This window comes from Peromyscus eremicus, chromosome 5, assembly GCF_949786415.1.
Source record: "Peromyscus eremicus chromosome 5, PerEre_H2_v1, whole genome shotgun sequence".
NCBI lineage: Eukaryota > Metazoa > Chordata > Mammalia > Rodentia > Cricetidae > Peromyscus > Peromyscus eremicus.
Genome location: NC_081420.1, coordinates 48,804,773 through 48,825,500, shown reverse-complemented (window position 1 = coordinate 48,825,500; position 20,728 = coordinate 48,804,773). Strand labels below are relative to the sequence as shown.

Below are 20,728 nucleotides of genomic sequence, written 5' to 3'. Positions count from 1 at the left end.
GCACCCATGGCAGATGGTTCATGACCACCTGTAACTCCAGCTAGTAGTAGTTCTAATGCCCTCTTCTGGCCTCTGTTATTACTGAATGCATGTGCAACACCACAACCACCTCTGCACATGCCACACACACACACACACATACACACAATTAAAAAAAATAAATTTCAAAAAATGTTTGCCTATCAAATACAAAAAATTCAGTGAAGACTAGAAGAGTCAATAAAACACATCACAATGCTAATGAGAGAAATGGGTAAGATTTAAGTGAGAAAGGACAAAAGAATAGTAAGTGGACATCATATTTGAAATATAGAATGATATTGTATAAGGAAAGCCTGCATTCAACAATAACAGAGGTGTGTTAGGAAAGCAAGAGCCATAATGGCCAGATGAATTTAAAAAGAGCCTGAAAAACAGGAGAGAAACTAACAACATGTTTGGGAATACTCAAAAGCTCTGTAAATTCCTGCATATGAAAAAGGCAAGCCAAAGGATGTATTCAACTGCTTTCAAGACCTAAGCGTCATGCACATAGATTTTAGACTTTTAAATATACAACATGTTCAGCCTTGGGAAATCCATATTCACCTAGCTCAGCTCAGATGCTCCTGAAATGGTTTAAGTGGTGTCTTTGTAAGATTAATCCTTTCTCCAATATGTTAGAAATTCAATGAATGGCAAGGCACTGGTTACTGTCCAGGGTTAGGAAAACAGAAACTTCAAATTATATTGGACCTTAAAGTGGGAATCAGAGAGGCAAGTAGCCTGAACACTGTAGCATACAATGTAACAACCTGAAGTTGTAACCTTGCTATATAAACATACAGAAGGAAGGAGCTGACTTACAAGATCAGAGGTGTTCCAAAAGGAGATACAGTTGAACTGAGCCCTGTTTACAAGACATTGATGTGGTGGCTTGGTTGAGAAATATCTCCCATAGTTCCAGCCATGTGGATACTTGCCTCTAGTTGGTAGAGCTGTTTGGGGAGGTGTGGCCTTGTTGGAGAAATGTGCTATTGGAGTTGTGCTCTGAGAGTTTTAAGACTCACACCATTTCCAATTTGCTCTCTGCTTTGTGCTTGCAATTCAAGATGTGAGATCTCAGCTTGCTACTCCATCTGCCATGTCTGCCACTCCTCTTCATGATGGATCTTACACCTCTGGAACCTTAAGTCCATATAAACTCTTTTGTCTCTAAGTTACCTTTTGTCTTGGTGTTTTATCACAGTAATAGAAAAGTAACCAATACAGTAGGGATATGGTTACTTGCAGAAAGTTAAGAGTAGCAAAGAGCCCAGTGCTTTGGGAGAATATCCAGGAAGCTATCACAGGTCATCAAGATAGACTTGAATGCACTATATTATATCTCTCTATTAACAAGTGCATTGTTTTAATCCTAAGAGAACAGCAATGGGTCTGTTGAGTTCATTTTGTCATACCTGTAAGTCAGGAGAGTATCTTTTCTTTTCTTTGTACGAGAACAATTATACAAACAGTAGCCATGGCTAGCATCTACTGTAATCAGCATACTGACAAGCACTCTCTGCATGTTAGTTCATCAGTCTGTCTTTGTACTTTATGGGGTCAGTCCTGCTATAGTCCAGAAGGGGAAACCATAGTGAAGTGAAGGATTCAACTTGATCAATGTTGTGCAATACAGAAACTGAAATTGAAATCTGAGCAACTGGACTTCAAAGAATGTTTCCAATTACACTGCATGTCCTCCCCTATGTGAGAAGATATTCCTCAACAGATATCATTTTTAAGTGACAGTGCAATCTACGGTTCAAACAAAAACATTGAAAAGAGGAAAACAAACTGATGAGTTATAAGAACCAATAACTCTCTCCTATTCATCCCTTGGATAAATTATCATTGTTACCCACTATTTAGAGAAGATAATCTCTTTTAAACATTTAAAAAATTCTGACCTTGGCAGATTATATAAGGGGGCCATCCGGAAGCAGGCAACAACAGCTCTTTTTCTCTGCTTAGAGAGTAGTTTGTGCCACACAGCCTTCTTTGATCTCTGAGGATGTTCCACCTGAGATAGAATGGCACAAATAAACAATAAACATACATTTACAGCCTCAATACACCCTCAGTGATATTAATCAGCTGCATATTTTAAATTTATTTGAAATTGCCTAACAATTATTTTGGTTAGGATTATATCCTCAAAATTACCCAAAGCTAAATTTGAGATGTTTTCAAATGGTACTTAGTAAAAATTACCTATTTTTCAAATAGCCTGTAGCTCCCAAGCCTTGTTATCTTTAAAATCAAAAAAACCAAAAAGTATTCTACATAAAATCATTTTGCATCATTCTCAAAATTGTAAGTACTTGAAGTTTTTAATTTCATGTATATGCATATTTGTACATACATGCATGTACACACATGTGAGCATGCATATCGAGGCCAGTGAACAACCTTGGGTGTCATTCCTCAGTTGCCATCCACCTTGTTTTGGTTTTTTTTTTTTCTTTTTTTGAGACAAGGTCTTTCATTGGCCTAGAACTTACCAACTAGGATAGGTTGGCTGGCCAGTGAGTCCCAGAGATCTATCTCTGTCTCCCAAGTGCTAGAATTACAAGCACTTATTACCAGGCCCAGCTTTTTAAATGTGGGTTCTGATGACCAAACTCAGGTCCTCCTTTCATTTCTCTGATCCCCTTTGTGGGTCATTCCGTTTTGTTTCCTACATAGGAGCGTACTCACTTACATATCTAGTGAAACTACTTTTATTATAAGTATGGGAACCACAAATACGAAGTGTTAATGAAAAGTCTACTGCTCTTTAATAAAAGAAGATAACAAGGCTTTGTGAGCTCAGTACCAGGAGTAAAAAGAAGGATTTAATATTACAAAAGTACTAAAATATGAAGCTATTTTTGTTAGGCAAGATAAATGAAAATTTGAAAGTTACAAGAAATGATGCAAACAGGCTATTTATTTGAATAATGGTGCTTGAAACTTCAAGAGAAAAAAGGAGATTAATCATAAGTATTAGAAAGAAGATAAATTCCCAGTATGGTTTTGTCAATTAATTAGTATTCTCTAAGCAATGGAGCACTGTACTTCCCAGACTGAAATATCTCCGGCCAGTATACTCAGTATACTTAGATTTCTGGAAAAAATGAAAATGTTATGTTAGCCCAAAGTAAAGCCAAATATATTGTGCTTTGTAATAAATGCTTGGAATATGAATATAGTAATTCTTGAACACATTAAGACTGACTGAGCCACTGCAGACATTTTTAACAGAGCAATCTGTCTAACTGACAAGCACTTATTTCTCTGACTCTCTGTCCTCCATAAGATCAACGTAACAATCTAGCAAATGTCCACTTCAATTGTCTTCTTGATGCGAGCATTTGGTGGAATAAACTCTTATTGAGAATAGTGTAGATTAAAACAGAACCAACAGCTGAGTGGTCCAATGAGAGCCAGTGTATCCCAATATAAAATTCCACTTTGGGATCTGAGACTTTAAAGGCAGCAGTTTTGATAAATACATGGCATTCTGCTACGTATGATAAAACCCTTAGACATATATGAAGTTCTTGAGAATTTAAGATATAGTTGTGAGCTGGACAGAAAAGGATCCAACTGGCATCTAGCCTCAAAATTTGTCAAAAAATTATACAAGGAAAAATTTAAGTAGTGGGACAAGCTACTTTGAACCATCTCCATATGTTATTTAACCAGTCAAGGCAGGGATAGATGTTCAAACAATATCTAGTATAAATCAAAGCAACATGTTTATTAATATTATGGTTATATATGCAAATGTGGCTAAAGGGGATAGAAAAATCAAAGCTTAATCCTTACAGCACAAAGGTAGGAAGGTTCCTGGGATGACATAGGGCATTTTATTATTTCAGCTTCAGTATTAAGAAAGCATACCACCTAAGTACTGTTAGAGACCCACTGGCAGACTACTCTAGCCTCTCACTTTGCTGTAATCGTGCTTTTTTTTTTTAAATTTTAAGTATTTATTTCACTTGTGCATGTTGAATACATGTGCATGGGTGGATGCTCACACCAATATGTTTGTGAACAGAGGGCAGAGATCAGTGTATTTTAAAGCCTCTACACCTTAGTATTTGAGGCAGGATCTCTCACTGACTTACAGGTCAGTGAACCTCAGGCAGGCTGCCTAAACAGTAAGTCCTCAGGCCCCCTCTGTCTCTACCCATCCCAGTGCTGTAGTTACAGATATGTGCCACCATATTCAGTTTTCCCATGGGTGCTGGGGATCTGAACTCAGGTCCTTGTGCTTTCACAGCCAGCATTTTACCTACTGAGCCATCTCTCTAGCCCTCTAATGTTATCACATTGACTAGATGTCATGTTTTAAAGAGAACATGTTAATTTGTGTATAGTGTAAATTCCATGTAATGGATCTAAACTTTATACAAACAGATTTAGATATATGTATGGAAACCAGACAATTGCCTGGATACATGTATTTTGTAAAGGACTGCTTTTAATATAATATAAACATACAATGTAACCTTCTAACTGAGAGTGTCTCAAGAATTACTGCTTTGAAGATTGTTGAACTAAGGCGACAAAGTAAAGACAAAAACACACAAGAACTTGGTAGTTAAAACAGGAGATGACTGTCAAATGATGCAAAAATATTTTCCTTTTGAGGTTTTACTGTCAATGTAAGATTCTTCTATAAATGTAATTTGCTCTTTATCTCAGAGAGAAATTGTTCAAAAATCTCTCATAAAACCAAAGGTAAAGTAAGTAAAAGAGAAAACACTTCAGATATTAAACCAGTAAAAGACAAAATATCTCAGACATAATTTATATGAAGTATTAAAATGATATAAAAATAAAATATTTGAAATCTGGTATAATTCTGTCATACTTTGTTAGAAAGGTTTAGAATATACTACTAACAGTCTATAAAATTTTAGAAAAGTTTGAAAAATATAATAAAATTGAAGGCCTTGATCTCCTGAAACATACTATCTACAAATGTCTCCAAAAACTATAATCTTGGAAATAATGAATTATATGCTCATTGTAATCAATATTCTAAGCATAAATGGGGGTTGGGGGACCACAGTTAAAAATTAATGTACATTTTAAAAACATTTCATGTGGTTAAGGCCATTATGATGAAATTAACACAAAGATCTGACCTGCTCAAGATGGAAAAGTACATTTGCTATATCCAGGACACGCTCCACTGTCCTCTCTGGGTCTGAGGTGTCTTCTGTCCTGTTTGGCAAATCTTTATAGAGAGCCATTTGCCACCTGATTGCAGGATCTTCCAACTGTGGGCAAGAAAACACAAGGTGACAACTGGAGAGAGGAGGTGTCCAGCATGATCACTAACTGCTCTACCATGATCACTAAGCACACATAGGAGAGTACTAAAACACCCGCCGAACTATAGTTACACAGGAGAATCTAGGGAGCCACTGCCTTGTGTGATAGCTCCTTTAATAAGATGCTACCACATCACTAAAACTTGCTGAGTAGATTTGAAACCTATATGCAAATACACAAATAGACAACCGTGGGAGGAAATGGCAAGGTTAGTTTTGCTTGACTGCTATAACCATTTCTCCATGTCTATGTACATCTACATTTTATGATGCACATCTTAAATATATCACTAAAAAAAATCAAGCAAGTGCTATTTAGAGACCACAAAAGTAAAACCTCATGTTTTCATGAAATTCTCATGTAGCAGACAGGATAGAAATTATACTATAGTTTATCATTTTAATCAGAGTTATGAGGAAGACATATAAGGAACCATGAGACATGATCTACTGTTTGAGTGATTGGGAATATTTCCCTAGAGTAGTTAAGATGTAATTAGGGGGTAAACACATGGTGGGCAAACAGGGTGGAAGACACCAGCCTTGGTGTCTTGGGGACCCAAAAACTCGATGAAGCCACAGGAGACCCTTTGGGTTGGTTGGGAAAGTCACCAGTCAGCAGCATAGGGCCAGGAAAGCATATCCCAGAGGCCCTGGAACCTCCCAGGATTGTTTTTGACACTTTGATATGAAATGTCAACAAGAGTTTCATAGCACTAAGTGCCTACATAAAATTAATTGAAGAGATCTCATATGAGCAATTTAACAGAACACTTGAAATATCTAGAACAAAAAGAAGTAATCACATGCAAAAGTAGTGGATGGCAATCAATAATCAAACTGAGGGGTAAAATCAACAAAACATAAAGAGAACGATACAAAAAAAAATAAAACAAAGAGCTGTTTCTTTGAGAAAATCAACAAGATTTCCAAGCCCTTAGCCAAATCAACTAAAAGGTGAAGAGAGATTATCCAAAATAACAAAATCAGAAATGAAAATGGGGGATATAACAACAGACACCGAGGAAATGTACAGAAACTTAATGATATACTTAAAAACCTGTATTTCATGAAACTGGAAAATTTAAAAGAAATAGAAAATTTTCTCAATATGTGCCACTTATCAAAGTTAAATTAAGATCAGATAAACAATTTAAGTAGATTATAATCCCTAGTGAAATAGGAATCTTTACAAGTCTTCCAATTTAAAAAAAAAATGCCTAGGATCAAATGGTTTTAGTGCAGAATTCTACCTGACTTTCAAAGAAGAGTTAACACTAATACTCCTCAAATTCTTGCAGAAAATAGAAATAGAACATTGCCTAGTCATTTTATGAGGCCACATTTACCCTGGTACCAAAAACACATAAAGATTAAACAAGAATGAGAATTATAGACCAATTTCTCTTATGAACATAAATGTAAAAATTCTCAATAAAATACTTATAAACCGAATCCAAGAACACATCAAAAAGATCATATACTATGGTCAAGTAGGCGTCATCCTGGAGATGCAGCAATGGTTCAATATACAAAAAAAAAAAAATCAGTAAATGTAATCCACCATATAAACAAAGTGAAAAAAAAAATCACATGAACATTTCATTAGATGCAGACAAATCCTTTGACAAAATACAGCACCCTTCATGACAAAAGTTGTGGAGAGATTAGGGACACAAAAGACATACCTAAACATAATACAGGTAATTTACAGTAAGCCCATAGCAAACATCAAATTAAATGGAGAGAAATTCAAAGCAATTCCACTAAAATCGAGAAAAAGACAAGGTGTCCACTCTCTCCATATCTATTCAATATAGTACTTGAAATTTTAGCTAGAGCTAACGGCAATTAAAGGAGATCAAGGAGATACAAATTGGAGAGGAAGAAGTCAAAGTATCATTATTTGCAGATGATATGATAGTATACATAAGTGACCCTAAAATTTCTACCAGAGAACACAGAGTTAATAAACACTTTCAGCAAAGTGGCTGGATAGAAGATTAACTCAAAAAAATCAGTAGCCCTCCTATTTGCAAAATGACAAATTGACTGAGAAAGAAATAAATGGAAACAACATCTTTCACAATAACCTCAAATAATATCAAATATCTTGGGTAACTCTAAATAAGCAAGTTAAATACTTGTATGATAAAACTTAAAGTCTTTAAAAAAAGAAAGTGAAGAAGACATCAGAAGATGGAAAGATCTCCCTTATTCATGGATCAGTATAATTAACATAGTAAAAATGGCCATCCTACCAAAAGCAATATACAGATTCAGTGCAATCCCCATCAAAATTTCAACACAATTCTTTATAGACTTTGAAAGGACAATTCTCAACTTCACATGGAAAAACAGAGAACCCAGGATAGTTAAAATAATCCTGAAAAATAAAAGAACTGCTGGAGGTATCACCATCCCTTATTTCAAGATGTACTATAGAGCTGTAGTAATAAAATAACAGGATAATGGCATAAAAACAGACATGTTGATCAATGGAATCAAACTGAAGACCCAGACATAAATCCATACACCTATGGACAACTGGTTTTCGATAAAGAAGCCAGAAATACACACTGGAAAGAAGAGAGTATCTTCAACAAATGGTGCTAGATATCTGCATGTAGAAGAATGCAAATATGTCCGTATTTATCATCCTGCACAAAATTCAAGTCCAAGTGGATTGAAGACCTCAACATAAAACCAGATACCCTGAACTTGATAGAAGAAAAAGTAAGGAATAATCTTGAATGCATTGTCACAGGAGACAACTTCCTGAACAGAACACTGATAGCACAGGCATTAAGGACAATTAGTAAATGGGACCTTGTAAAACTGAAAAGCTTCTATAAGACAAAGGACACCATCAAAACAGCTGCCTACAGCATAGGAAAAGATTTTTACCAACTGCACATCTGATAGAGGAATAATATCCAAAATATATAAAGAACTCAAGAAACTAGATATCAATAAACCAATAAAAAAATCCAATTGAAAAATGAGGTACAGATCAAAACAGAAAATTCTCAATAGAGGAATCTCAAATGGCTGAGAAGCAATTAAAGAAATGTTCAACATCCTCAGTGTAGCAGAGATTCGGGGCCCCAAACCAAACCAATGATTCTTTGAGACGAATGCCTGCATGTAAAGATGTATGGATAAAGGTGTTTACTGCATGACTCACTGTGTCACACTGCAGCTTCCATGAGGAGACTTTCCCTTCTTCTTTTTTTCTAATCTTAAATTTTATTTTATTTTATTTTCAGGGAGGAGGAAGTTGGCAGAGGGCAGATGTGAGGGGACAGGAGATGGGTGGGATCAGGATGCATGATGTGAAAGACACAAAGAATAAGTTAAAAATAAAGTTAAAAAGAAAACATCCTTAGTCATTAGGGAAATGCAAATCAAAACTACTTTGAGATTCTATCTTACACTTGTCAGAATGGCTAAGATCAATAATACAAGTGACAGCTCATGTTGGAAAGGATATAGAGCAAGAATAACATTACTCCATTACTGGTGGGAGTGCAGATTTGTACAGCCACTATGGAAATCAGTATGGTGGCTTCTCAGAAAATTTGGAATCAATCTACCTCAAGACCCAGTTACACCACTCTTGAGCATATACCCAAAAGACATTCCATCTTACCACAAGGTCATTTGCTCAACTACATTCATTGAAGCTTTATTCATAATAGCCAGAAACTGGAAACAACCTAGATGTCCCTCAACTAAATAATATATAAAGGAAATGTGGTATATTTACACAATGAAGTATTAGTCAGCTGTTAAAAACAATGACATCATAAAATTTACAGGCAAATGGATAGAACTAGAAAAATCATCCTGATGGAGGAAACCCAGACCAAGAAAGACAAATACGGTATGTATTCTCTTATAAGTGGATATTAGCTGTTAAGCAATTGATAACCAAGCTATATTCAGTAGAGCCGGAGAGGGTAGGTTAAGAGGAAGACTCTGGGTGGGGGCGGGATGCATGGATCTCCCTGGGAAGAGGACATTCAATAGATTTTGTAGGTGAACTGGAGGTGGGTGGAGATGGGAGCAGGAGGGATCCAGTGGCAAGGGAAATGGGATGGAGGGAGAGAGTGCAGGGACAGATGGCTAGAAATGAGGGGCCTTTGGGGGCAGTGTGGAAACCTACTACAATGGAAACTTTCTGGTACCTATGAGGGTGATCCCAGTGAGGACTCCTGGTAATGGGAAATATGGAGTCTGAACTGGCCATCTCTTATAGCCATGCAAGGCTCCCAGTGGCAGGACTGGGTTACATTCAGTTGAGTTGTTGGCCTGGGAGTTCTGTGGCGATTTCCAAACAACCCAGGCTGCCACTAGGACAGAGAGTTACTCTCTGCAAACTTACAGCAGAGCTTCATTGCCAAGGAACATCCACATAGCTCACTGGACTTGGAGAGGTTAAGCCGGTGCCTGCATTGAGTCTTAACCCTTTTGTTCTAGTATCTTTGGTGTGGAAAGGTACTCTGCAGGCTACTAAAAGAGAAAAGTAGACACCAATCCAGCCACAAAACCTGTGACCTACAATCTGTCCTTCCTGCAAGATGTGCTGGGGTAATAGTGGTGTAGAACTTGTAGCCAACCAATGTCTGATTTAACTTGAGGCCCATTCCACATGAGGGAGCCCATGCCCAACACTGTTTGCATGGCCAGGAACCAGACAGTGCATAGCTCAGAGACCTAGGGTCAAACCAAACACAATTGGATTAAAAAATAAATATATCGATGAAATGATTCCTAATGATACTCTGCTATACACATCAGAGAGGATTCCTTCAGCAGCAGATGGGATCAGATGCAGAGACTTATACCAGACATTATGCAAAGAGTCTAAATTGGAAGTCTCCACCAGTTCCCTCCTCACAAGGACTGGGGAATCCCACAGAAGAGGGCAACAGAGGACACCAGGAGAACATGTCCCACTAAATCAACTAAGCAGGGCTTATATGGGCTCACAGAGACTGAAGAAGCAAGTACAGGGCCTGCAGGGGTCTGCACAAGGTTCTCTGCATATATGTTGTGGCTGTTAGCTTGGTGTTTTTGTGGGACTCCTAACAGTGAGAACTGGTGTGTTTTTGACCCTTTTGCCTGCTCTTGGGACTCTTTTCCTCCTATTGGGTTGCCTTGCCCAGCCTCAGTAGGAGGGCTTTTACCTTGTCTTGTTGTATTTTGTTTTGTCATGTTTGGTTGTTGTCTCCTGGAGGCCTGCTCTTTTCTGAAGCGAGATGGAGGGGAGTGGATGCAGGGGAGAGGGGAGGTGGGGTAGAAGCTGAGAGGAGTGGAGGGAGAGGAAACTGTGGTCAGGATTATTATATGAGAGAATAATCTATTTTCAATTTAAAAAAAGAAAGAAAAAGTAAAACAGACAAAATGAAAAACAAAAAAGGATGCACTTAGGGTTTAAGGTTGAAGTGGGGACAGACAAAGGCAGTGATAGGGTAAAGATGAGCCTCACCTGTCTCTTTCCTCCTCACACACTAACTGTTGAAAGATTCGCATGTGTTTATAAATTATGAAATAGGCCCACAATCAACTCTAAACTTATAGAGTTTTAAACATAGCAAATTCTCAATGGAATAAAGACTTTAAATAATATAAATTAATATAGCATGTAAATTTTACACTCAACAAAGAGAAATCTCAACGTTTTATTTGGTAATGCTGTCATATTTCATAATAAAAGTTCAAAATAAAGTCTTTGTGATTTATTTTTTAATATTTTATTCCTTAAACTGTGTATATGTGTGTCTCTATGCAGATGAGTGCATGTGCACATGTGGTCTAGTAGAGGATATCAGATTCCCTAGTGTGAGTGTTGGAATCAAACTCCTCTGAAAGAACAGTTAAATGTTAATGGCTGAACCAGTTCTCCAGCTTCAAAGTTTTTTTTAAACTATTTTTTCTTCATGTTTTTAAGACAGGCTATAAAATCATAAAACCTGACAGATACAAACATCTTAATGGGAGAAAAGCCTGTCATTTCAAAGAAATAAAATGTAAGAGCCATGCCATTAAAAGTAGGCAAAACAATTTCCATCTCTTTCTCCTCCACTTTAGAATTTCCACTGGAAACAAAACTAGATTTTATGAAAAAGAAACAAACAGAGATCTTCTTAAACTTCCAAACTCCTAAGAAGGCCTAGCTTCAAATGACAGAAATAACATTGAAGTGGAAAAAAACCAGAGACAGAACTTCATATACGAAATACTTCTAAAAACTATTTGTCCTTTGTTCAAAATAAAATGCTTTCTTCTGTGTTTTCATATCAAAGGACTATGTGCCTTGTTCTTGTCTATATTCAATAATAGATGTTTTTGATAAATTGAAATCTTTACATTCTCTCTCATACAATGACTCCTCTGAGGCTTCTGCCTCCATCTGGTGTTTCCATGGAGTGTCAACATGAAGCTAGAGTGAGGCTGCTTCACATTTGTGCCCATGTGTCCATCTAGACTGGGCTCTCAGAGTAGAGAGAGGTGAGAGTAAGGAACAGACCCTTTCCAGACAGTCCTCACATTGGATGAGGCAACAGCACTTTTTCTCCAGTACCTATGTTTTGATGTGGCAAGAAATAGATGCAGCAGTGAGGCCAAAGGCATCCAGTATCGAGAGTACTAGAACAGTTGTGAGGTTGGCACCACCAAACCAGGGTTTGATGGGGAATATCACATGTCTAGGGAGAATGCAGGATCTCAAAGCCCAAGAGCTACATGACCACTTCCTGCCATGAGCGTAGACCCTGAGGGCACTCAACAGGGATTATCTAAATGGAGAGACTCCAGGAACCCTTGGGTTTCATGATGCTATCTAACACCTACCTGTAAAACCATTCATGTCTCTCACTGAATGGGAGCTTACAGTATAAACTCTAGGCCTGAGTTGAGAGGGAGGTTTTATGACAACCTACAAAAAAATATTTATATTTTTCTTTTCTCTCTGAAAAAGACACTCCACTAGGAATGAAACCCTTTCTCTGCGGGATTTATTACCAAAATATGGTTTTGTTCACAGAAAATTTGCCTTAAAGACATCCATGTGCACTGGGAATACAGCAGAAGTGTGTTTTACCTGTATCATATCCTCCCAGATGCTAAAGGAATAAAGGAATGCAGGTCTGTGGGAAGGAATATTTTAATACACTGAAGGACTAATTAGTGATTTTAAAAATATTTTTCTGTCTTCATCATTGTAATGAATTATACAGAATCCTCAGAAGGATGACAAACTAGAGTAGGAACCTAAAGGTGGGGTCACATAATACATCTTTTTCGTTTGTTGGTCTTTGCTTTTGGATTCAGGGTTTTGCTATGTAACCCAGGCTAGCCACAAACTTACAATCTTCCCACCTCAGACTCTTCAGTGTTGGGATTATAGGCATGCTCTACCCACCATGCCCAGCAACAATAAAACTTTTTACATGATATCCTATGAATAAATGAGTGACCTACTCAGTGGTATTTAAAAAAATCTTCAAGTAAGAGCAAATACTGGACTATAAAACTCAGTTTTAGCAATTCATTCAGTATTGCTGGAAAACAGTTTCTAGTCACATTTGTCTTCAATTGGATTTTCCTCTCCTTAGGTCAACTCATTTGTTCTTACTGCAGCAATTCTCAATATCTTCTCTATATGAATAATTCCTAAATATACATATTTGCCTAAACACTAAAGGAAAAATTTCAACTTGTTATGGATACCAGTTTGCAGGTCCTCCAAACCTTGAAAAAGAGTTGTAAAAACACATATACAATATTTATTCAATCTATGACATACTGTTTTTAATTTTATAATATATAATCCTCTACTTTTAAAGTTATACCATTTATTTCCATTTAGGTTATTAATACAAGATATTTGCAAGTACAATAATGGTCAACTAAAATTATCTAACTTGCTAGTGTGATACTATTAGTAATAATATCCTGAAAATATTAAACATGATTTGGAGTAAAAGCTGGCTTACCTTGCCTTGTAAGTGTATATTACTGCGGATTATATCTCGTACTTCCTCCTCGGTGTCTTTCTGTCAAGAAATACATGTTACCTAAGAGAAATCTCATAATAAATGCATCAACTGCCACAGTCAACAAGAACAGATCAAATACCCTGTTAAATAGTGTATGTCTGACAGGTATGTTTACATTTTTCTTTTCTCTCTGAAAAAGAGGGATGGCGTGCATATGAGTGTGTGTGTGTGTGTGTGTGTGTGTGTGTGTGTGTGTGTGTGTATGTGTGTATAAGAGAGTCTGTGTGAGTGTGTCTGTGTGTCTGTGTGTGTGCAGTTGCTCATGGAGGCCAGAAGATGGTGTAAGATGCCCTGGCGAAGGAGTTATAGGTGACTGTGAGTTTCCAAAGTAGGTTCTGGGAGCTGAACCTAGTCCTTTCCAAGATACTCTTAAGTGTTGAGCCATCTCTCTACCACTTAGAAAACTTCTTTCTGCTGCAACCACTTCAAACAAGTCCACAATCTACTTTAATTGCTCACTAAGGATGTCAAGGGTCAACAGAAGGAGTATCTAACTCATGAAGAGAAAGAAGACCAAATCATGCTCCCTTGGGCTCATATGGAAATAAATCCATGGTTTTCTTTCAAATCTCCAGAAAGAGACTTTTGCATGTTGCAACATACTCCATAATAGAGCTCTAACAAGAAGTGTGTACACAAAAATCAAACATTGGCTAACTCCGCCCAAGTTATCCTCCCTTCATTCACTCCTTCCAGGACACAAAACAAGACCCACACAGGCATTTCACTGTCAGTCTCTGGAAAAGAGAACATGTAGAATATGTTCTCTAATTTGCATATACCAACAAGCAATTCCAAGGCACCTTTCTGGAAATTTACATAGTCATCTGTAATTATGAAAAATAAAATCAAGGAAATAACTCTAGCAAAAAAAAAAAAAAAAAAAACAAACCATAATGCCTGCAAAGGCCCAGAGCTGCTAGAAGCTAACACCTTGTCTAGCCACCACTGGCACAATGCATTTTGCTTCTGATGTTGAAAAATCACCTTTCAAAAAATTCACTACTTTCTTGGCAGATTTTATAAAGAAGTACCTATGTAATCCATTTATCCCTGGGACCAGAGATTCATATATTTTGTTTGCTTCTATAATATGCCTTGGAAGTGGTTACCATAACTTAGGATAAAAAATGGCCTAAAAATAATAGGCAGTTACTGAGTTAAGTCCTAGAGTCATCAAAAAAATTAGTTACTAAAAATGTAACTGTACATGAAATATTGACAGAGTTATTCAAAGGATACACTGCCACAGAGTCTGGAGGTCTGCTGACCACCACCCCTAGGTGATCAGGAAACTCACCAAGCTAAATCGATTTTTGGCCAGAGAAATGAGCTCCTGGTCTCCTGGGGCACAGATGTTCAGCCCAATGGGCAGTAGTCGCTTCAGAGCTGCCACGATCAGAGATGTCTGCATGGAATACCGGTCCCCTTTGCGCTTCATTTTCTTCCTCTCTTGGTCAGAAACAGCTGCCTGTGGAACAAAGAGGATTACTGAGATGCTCACCCACATTTCTTTTATTCAGATCTACCAATCTTCTTTAACATAATTATGGTCCCCCCTTTCTTATTTTCTCCTGGTCCCTACTTTCAGGAATCCTAACCATTCTGAAAGGGTCATCTTTTCTTCTCAGCAATTTTTTTTTTTTTTGCTTTTAGTTTTTATTCTTTCTACATCTTTACCATTAACTAATGGTATTTTATTCCCATGCAATTTTTAGATAGTAGGACACATCATAATATTAGGAAGAAATTCCATATAGTAATTTCATATATAATATGCTTTCTAATTCTCAATGCTTAAACAAATTTAAGTACAGAAAGCTTATTTTTGTTTGGATAAATGCTTTGCAATATACATGAATAAAAAGGATGTGTTTTATATAGTAGAAACTATCTGGATTATTTATAAATTACCTATATGGTTTATACATAACTATTATAAAATACATTTTCCTCTTTTATTATAGCTTTACTATATCACCTGAGAAACCAAGTGGTATACCAGTCTCAGAGATTCAGAAATATTAAGGAGTGTTGGTGTGATCATGTTAAAACTGAACCTCAGGGTACATCAGCAGTCTACTGTGACTCTTTTAAGGACTATGGTGGTACCACAAGGGTACCTCAAATCCATCATAAGTTCTGATGGGCAGGGAGTAGTCTTCTAATAAAGAGATTAAGTCCTAAAATCATTAGAAAATAATTGATCCATATCCATTTCAAAAATGTTGGATTTCTTTTGTAGCAATAATTTCAAACTGAACAAGTTGTATGACAATGACATATTGTGAAAGTCACAGGGAACTGAGATTTAAAAAAAAGGGGGGGGGGGGTTGCCGGGCAGTGGTGGCACACGCCTTTAATCCCAGCACTCGGGAGGCAGAGCCAGGCGGATCTCTGTGAGTTCGAGGCCAGCCTGGGCTACCAAGTGAGTTCCAGGAAAGGCGCAAAGCTACACAGAGAAACCCTGTCTCGAAAAAACCAAAAAAACAAAAAAAGGGGGGGGAGGGATTTAAGCATGCAAGTGATTGGCATTACTTAAAAGAAGGTGGAATAGTCTAGTATCTTAGCCCAAACCTTTAATTCCAGCACATGAGAAGCAGAGGTAGATGGATCTCTGCAAGTTTGAGGCCAGCCTGGTATACATAGTGAGTACTAGGACAACCAAAACTACACAGCAGGGCACTATCTCAAAAACAAACAATCAAAACAAAACATCAACAAAAAAAAGGTGAAATAAGAAAAAGTCTGGCATTGAAAAACTCAGCACTCTAAGAAGTAAGGCAGCAGCTGATTCGTTTTTTTAAAGATTTCTATTTTATATAGAGAGAGTTTTTGCCTGTATGTCTGTGCACATGTGTGTTTCAATCACAGAGGCCAGAAGAGGCATCAGATCCCCTAGAAGTGGAGTTACAGATGTTCATGAGCCACCATGTGGATAATGGGAATTGAACCTGGGTGAGCCACTGTGCTTAACTGCTGAGGCATCTCTCCAGTCTCAGCAATTGATTCATTACGAAGGACTGGTATACAAAGTCATAATACTGCAGTATATTATTCCACATATAGCTTTGCCCTACCAAATCTATAATTTTCTGAACATTAGAAGCAAGAATGGTTATAACCCAAAGAGATATACTTACTGTGTAGAACTCATTTTTTATATATACCAATGTGTAAGAAATTATTCTTAGTAAGTTTAGTTTCTAGGAATCTGCAAGAACTTTATCCTTCATAGGTCATTTTTATGTCTCAGTATTTTACCACATCTGATTCAAACTAATAGTAGAAACTACCCAAATGGCACATATGTTTTTATGTCAGTAAGTAATATTATCGAACCAACCCAATTATCATTATGAACTTTCAAACAAACCTCTAAAATCTATCAACCCATAAAGGAACATTGAAATTGATGGGAAAATTTGATACCTTGGACATCTTGGATTTGGTGTCAGTGATGAGGAAGGACATGTTGTTGATTTCATTCTGCACCACAAAGTTCTGTTCTTCTCTTTTGAAGTTCTAAGAAGTTGCAAAGAAAAGTTCAGTTAAAACAGCTTAGAGAAAAACAATACAATCAGTGTTACACAGAAGTCCAGAGTTTCTTCAAGGACAGACACTTGTTTGTGACTGTTAGGTTAGGGACAACTGTTTTCAGAACTTTATGTGAATATGATTGACTTTTTCCAATGCTGGGATGGAACTTAGAGCTTTGTCCTTACTAGGCATGTGATCTACCATGGAGTACATTCCCTAGCCCTCTTACTTCTTATTAGAGGATAAGTTCTCACTGAATTGCCCAGATTGGCCTTGAACTCACTCCATAGCTCAAGCAGCCCATGAAATTGTAAGCCTCCTTCCTTCACTTTCTCAGGAGTTAGGATGACAGAATCATATACCATCAGACCCATCTTCCATAGGTATGTTTTAAAGCAGGATACTAAGTTTAGAAAGTTTAAGTCATAAAAATCATACATTACCTAATGACAGTATGAACACTCCATCCCCCAATTTAGCTGGGGAGTGGTTTATGCTGCCTCCTGGGATGAAGACACACAACTCTGATACAACTTTCTATTCTGATAGCTAGTCTATATAATTCTAAAAATACCATAACATTATTTTATGTACTTTTAATTTAGAAACAGGATGGTTTAATAAATTGTTTTTAAACATTTGGAAAAAATATCAATACATATAAACAAATTTGATTCTAAGATATATCAATATTTCTATTATTCAAAGTACCATTAAATGAGCCTGCTGAGAATAATAGAGTCCTCATTCCAAAATATTCTTTAAGACAAAAATTTAAAGACATTTCATTGGTGTTTAAATGGTTGATGAGTGGATTACATATGTTAATTTTCCAGAAGTTTTCAACTTGTTAAAGCATCTAATCCTGGATTCCTTCTATTTGTCCTCTTGGCAAATAAAAATTGGGTTACCCAAGGGAGAGGGGGAAAGGTAAAAGGCTGTCAATTATCTCTGCTTTTGGCAGGTGAAGATGGGTTGATTTATCCTAGAATATACAATTTCCACAAATATCCCAATTAAGCTAATGCATCCTTTAAAATGTATTGCACAAAATAAGGAATCATTCATTGGGCATGTTGGCACATGCCAATGGTCCCACAGAGGCAAGAGAATTACAAGTCCGAGGTCAGGCTAACTCCAAGGCCAGCTTAAAATATACAGGGAGGACCTGTGTCAAAAGATCAAGGGTTGAGATCTACATCAGGGCAGATCCCTAGCCTAGCATATCCAAGCACAAAACAAACAATCAAAATATCTCATGATTAAATGAATGCTCATTTGATTAATATCTGATTTGATTTGATTTGATTTGATTTAGAGGAGCAAAAACAACTTAAGAGAATTATCTAGGATGTCACAGATAACAGACATCAATTTGAATATGCACATATACATGTTTAAAAAGTCATTTTAAATCAGACATGTCCTAAAGGATCCAAGAATATGTTCACTTAAGACTAGCCAGGGCTATACAACACACTGTCTGAAAGAGGGGGGATATAAATACTCACCTTAATGTTTATACAGTACTATCAAAATTTTATCTTTAAAAGATAAATTACAGAGCTTAAAAGAGGCTGCATTTCCCTGAAGTCCTCAGAGTCACCTTCCTTCTGTTCTAAGTTATCAGGTGAATTCTAGGAGACAAACTCAAGAAACGCCATTCAGACAGTGACCCCAGGGTTCAGACAACTGGTCTACCTTTGCAAAGCCCTTATCACACATCAAACAGTAGATACTGTTGGCCAGCATTCTCTTACTTACATGGGATTTGGACCAGAAGATGAAGACTTCAGCCACCATGCGAAACAGCTCCTCTGCCTCTGGGTTGGGCTCCTTCAGCCACTTTGCCCTGGAACACATGACAAATAGAGTCAGTTAAAGTTAATTACGAAAAACAAAACATCTTCCCCCCAAATCCTTTCTACCAAAGCCTTTTTTTTCTTTAAGAGAGAGACAGGGACCCTGGCTAGCTTGGAATTTGCTATGTAAACCAGACTGGACTTAAACTCATAGAGATTTGCCTACTCTGCCTCTTCTAAATGTTGAGATTAAAGATGTGTGCTGTTATACCCAGTTTGTCAAAGCCAGGTTTATGGACCAAAGAATTCATAATGGCTGAAGGGTAACACTAACATTTAAAAACTTGTAAACATTGTAACTATCCAACAGCTTTTTAAGAGAAAGAAATTAAAACTAAAAAGTTTAGTTTTATTTTGACAAATGGTTGCTTTATAATCCACATTCACACTTAATGTAGAGTATGTTTTATGTATGTATACATATTATTTATATACTATATATAAAACATTAAAGTGCATCTTTTCTGTATAATCTACAGACTTGCTCATTTATAGCTCCAGTGCCTGCTGTAGAAAAAGAAACAGTATAACAATAGATAAGATACTTGTAAAGCACAGGAGGCTTTAGCAAACAATAAATACCCAGTGGTAAACTGAAGATGCCCAGTGAGAATTAATGTATGCATTAATGTTTTGTTATGTTAGAACCACAAACAAGCTTGTGGCCCAAGGGTCAGTGAACTAAGTACTCTGTATGAACAGATGAGCCAAGGAGGTCATGAAGGACTTGGGAGAGTGAGTCATTTTGGCATATTGTACCTGTTATAGTCCACAAATCGGATCAAGAGAGGGTAGAAGGCATAAAGATCCCTTGCCAGTGTGGTGAACTCATCTAAAATTAGCAGCTCAGCCTCGGACATGTCCCCTCTGGCCTCGGCTTTCAGGTGGTCTTCCTCAGACACTACCATGGCAGCCTTTTTCTTTAGCTTCTCCATCAAGGGCAAGAAATGAGTTTTCAAGAGCTGAGGCTTCACCTTGTTGATGATAGGCTGTGAAAACACTATTTGGAAACAGAAATTAATACTCATCAATGGAAAACACCTATTAAATCAAGATGAGCTGTTGGTATGATAATGGAGTGAGATCCCTACCTCTTCTCTTAGGGCTTACTTAAGGACAGAGCCCAGGTCTCTACCATTCTAGCCACAAACTTAATTGCATAATTGACATTTAAATGTGATTACTGAATGTGCTTATTTTTTAAAAATTTGACAATTTAGAATAAAATAAAAAAGACTTGGAATCATATCTGAAATCTGTATTATCACACAAAATCCCCAAATGGAAATGAGTCTTCCAGCTCTTTCATTTTCAGAAGATAAACACTCTCTGCAATATCATCATGCAAGACATGAGGTTCCCTCGTTTCATCCTAACCTCAGCTCATAGAAGGGTTAGATTACATATAGCACTGCTGTCCTAGTTAGCATTCAGTAATAGGCCTAGGCTTACACAAGCAAATTTTAAGATGGATTTTTACCTTAAAAGTTACATAATGCATGCATATATACAGATACATATATACATAAATACATTGAATAATAAATATGAGAGAAAGTTTTAAAATACACCTATTCAGATCACTAAAACCCTAGTATATTTCTCTTACTTTTAATCAATAGATAAACCCATTAACTCATAGTATACATAGTTCAGTCTGTGTTCCTTTAAAAATGTTGCTTGTTTTCTCTATATAATATAATGAGTATTTCCCAAGATACAAAACACTGCCAAATCCTGAATGCTTGGAGAAAATGTAGTATTTTGGTAAGAGGATAAACAGAAACTATATACCCCTGCTCCAGCTGTTGGGTATTTAGATTGCTTTCAGAATTTTTATATTTAATATTCCAAAATACTGCAATGATAAACTGAACTGTACAGGTTTTATTTAATCATCAATTTCTCA

General features: G+C 36.8%; 1 protein-coding gene across 1 annotated transcript in view; it reads right to left on the bottom strand.

The window, feature by feature from the left end:
- Window positions 1-20,728, bottom strand: part of Ryr2 (ryanodine receptor 2) — a 415,387-nt gene that overhangs the window by 91,597 nt on the left and 303,062 nt on the right. Inside the window, exons 68-74 of the mRNA XM_059263016.1 lie at window positions 19,579-19,819; window positions 18,722-18,809; window positions 16,850-16,942; window positions 14,718-14,888; window positions 13,355-13,414; window positions 5,163-5,297; window positions 1,932-2,044 (exon numbers count right to left, since the gene is read on the bottom strand). Coding sequence (XP_059118999.1) covers window positions 1,932-2,044; window positions 5,163-5,297; window positions 13,355-13,414; window positions 14,718-14,888; window positions 16,850-16,942; window positions 18,722-18,809; window positions 19,579-19,819 — 901 coding nt within the window. The remainder of the gene's footprint in view (window positions 1-1,931; window positions 2,045-5,162; window positions 5,298-13,354; window positions 13,415-14,717; window positions 14,889-16,849; window positions 16,943-18,721; window positions 18,810-19,578; window positions 19,820-20,728) is intronic.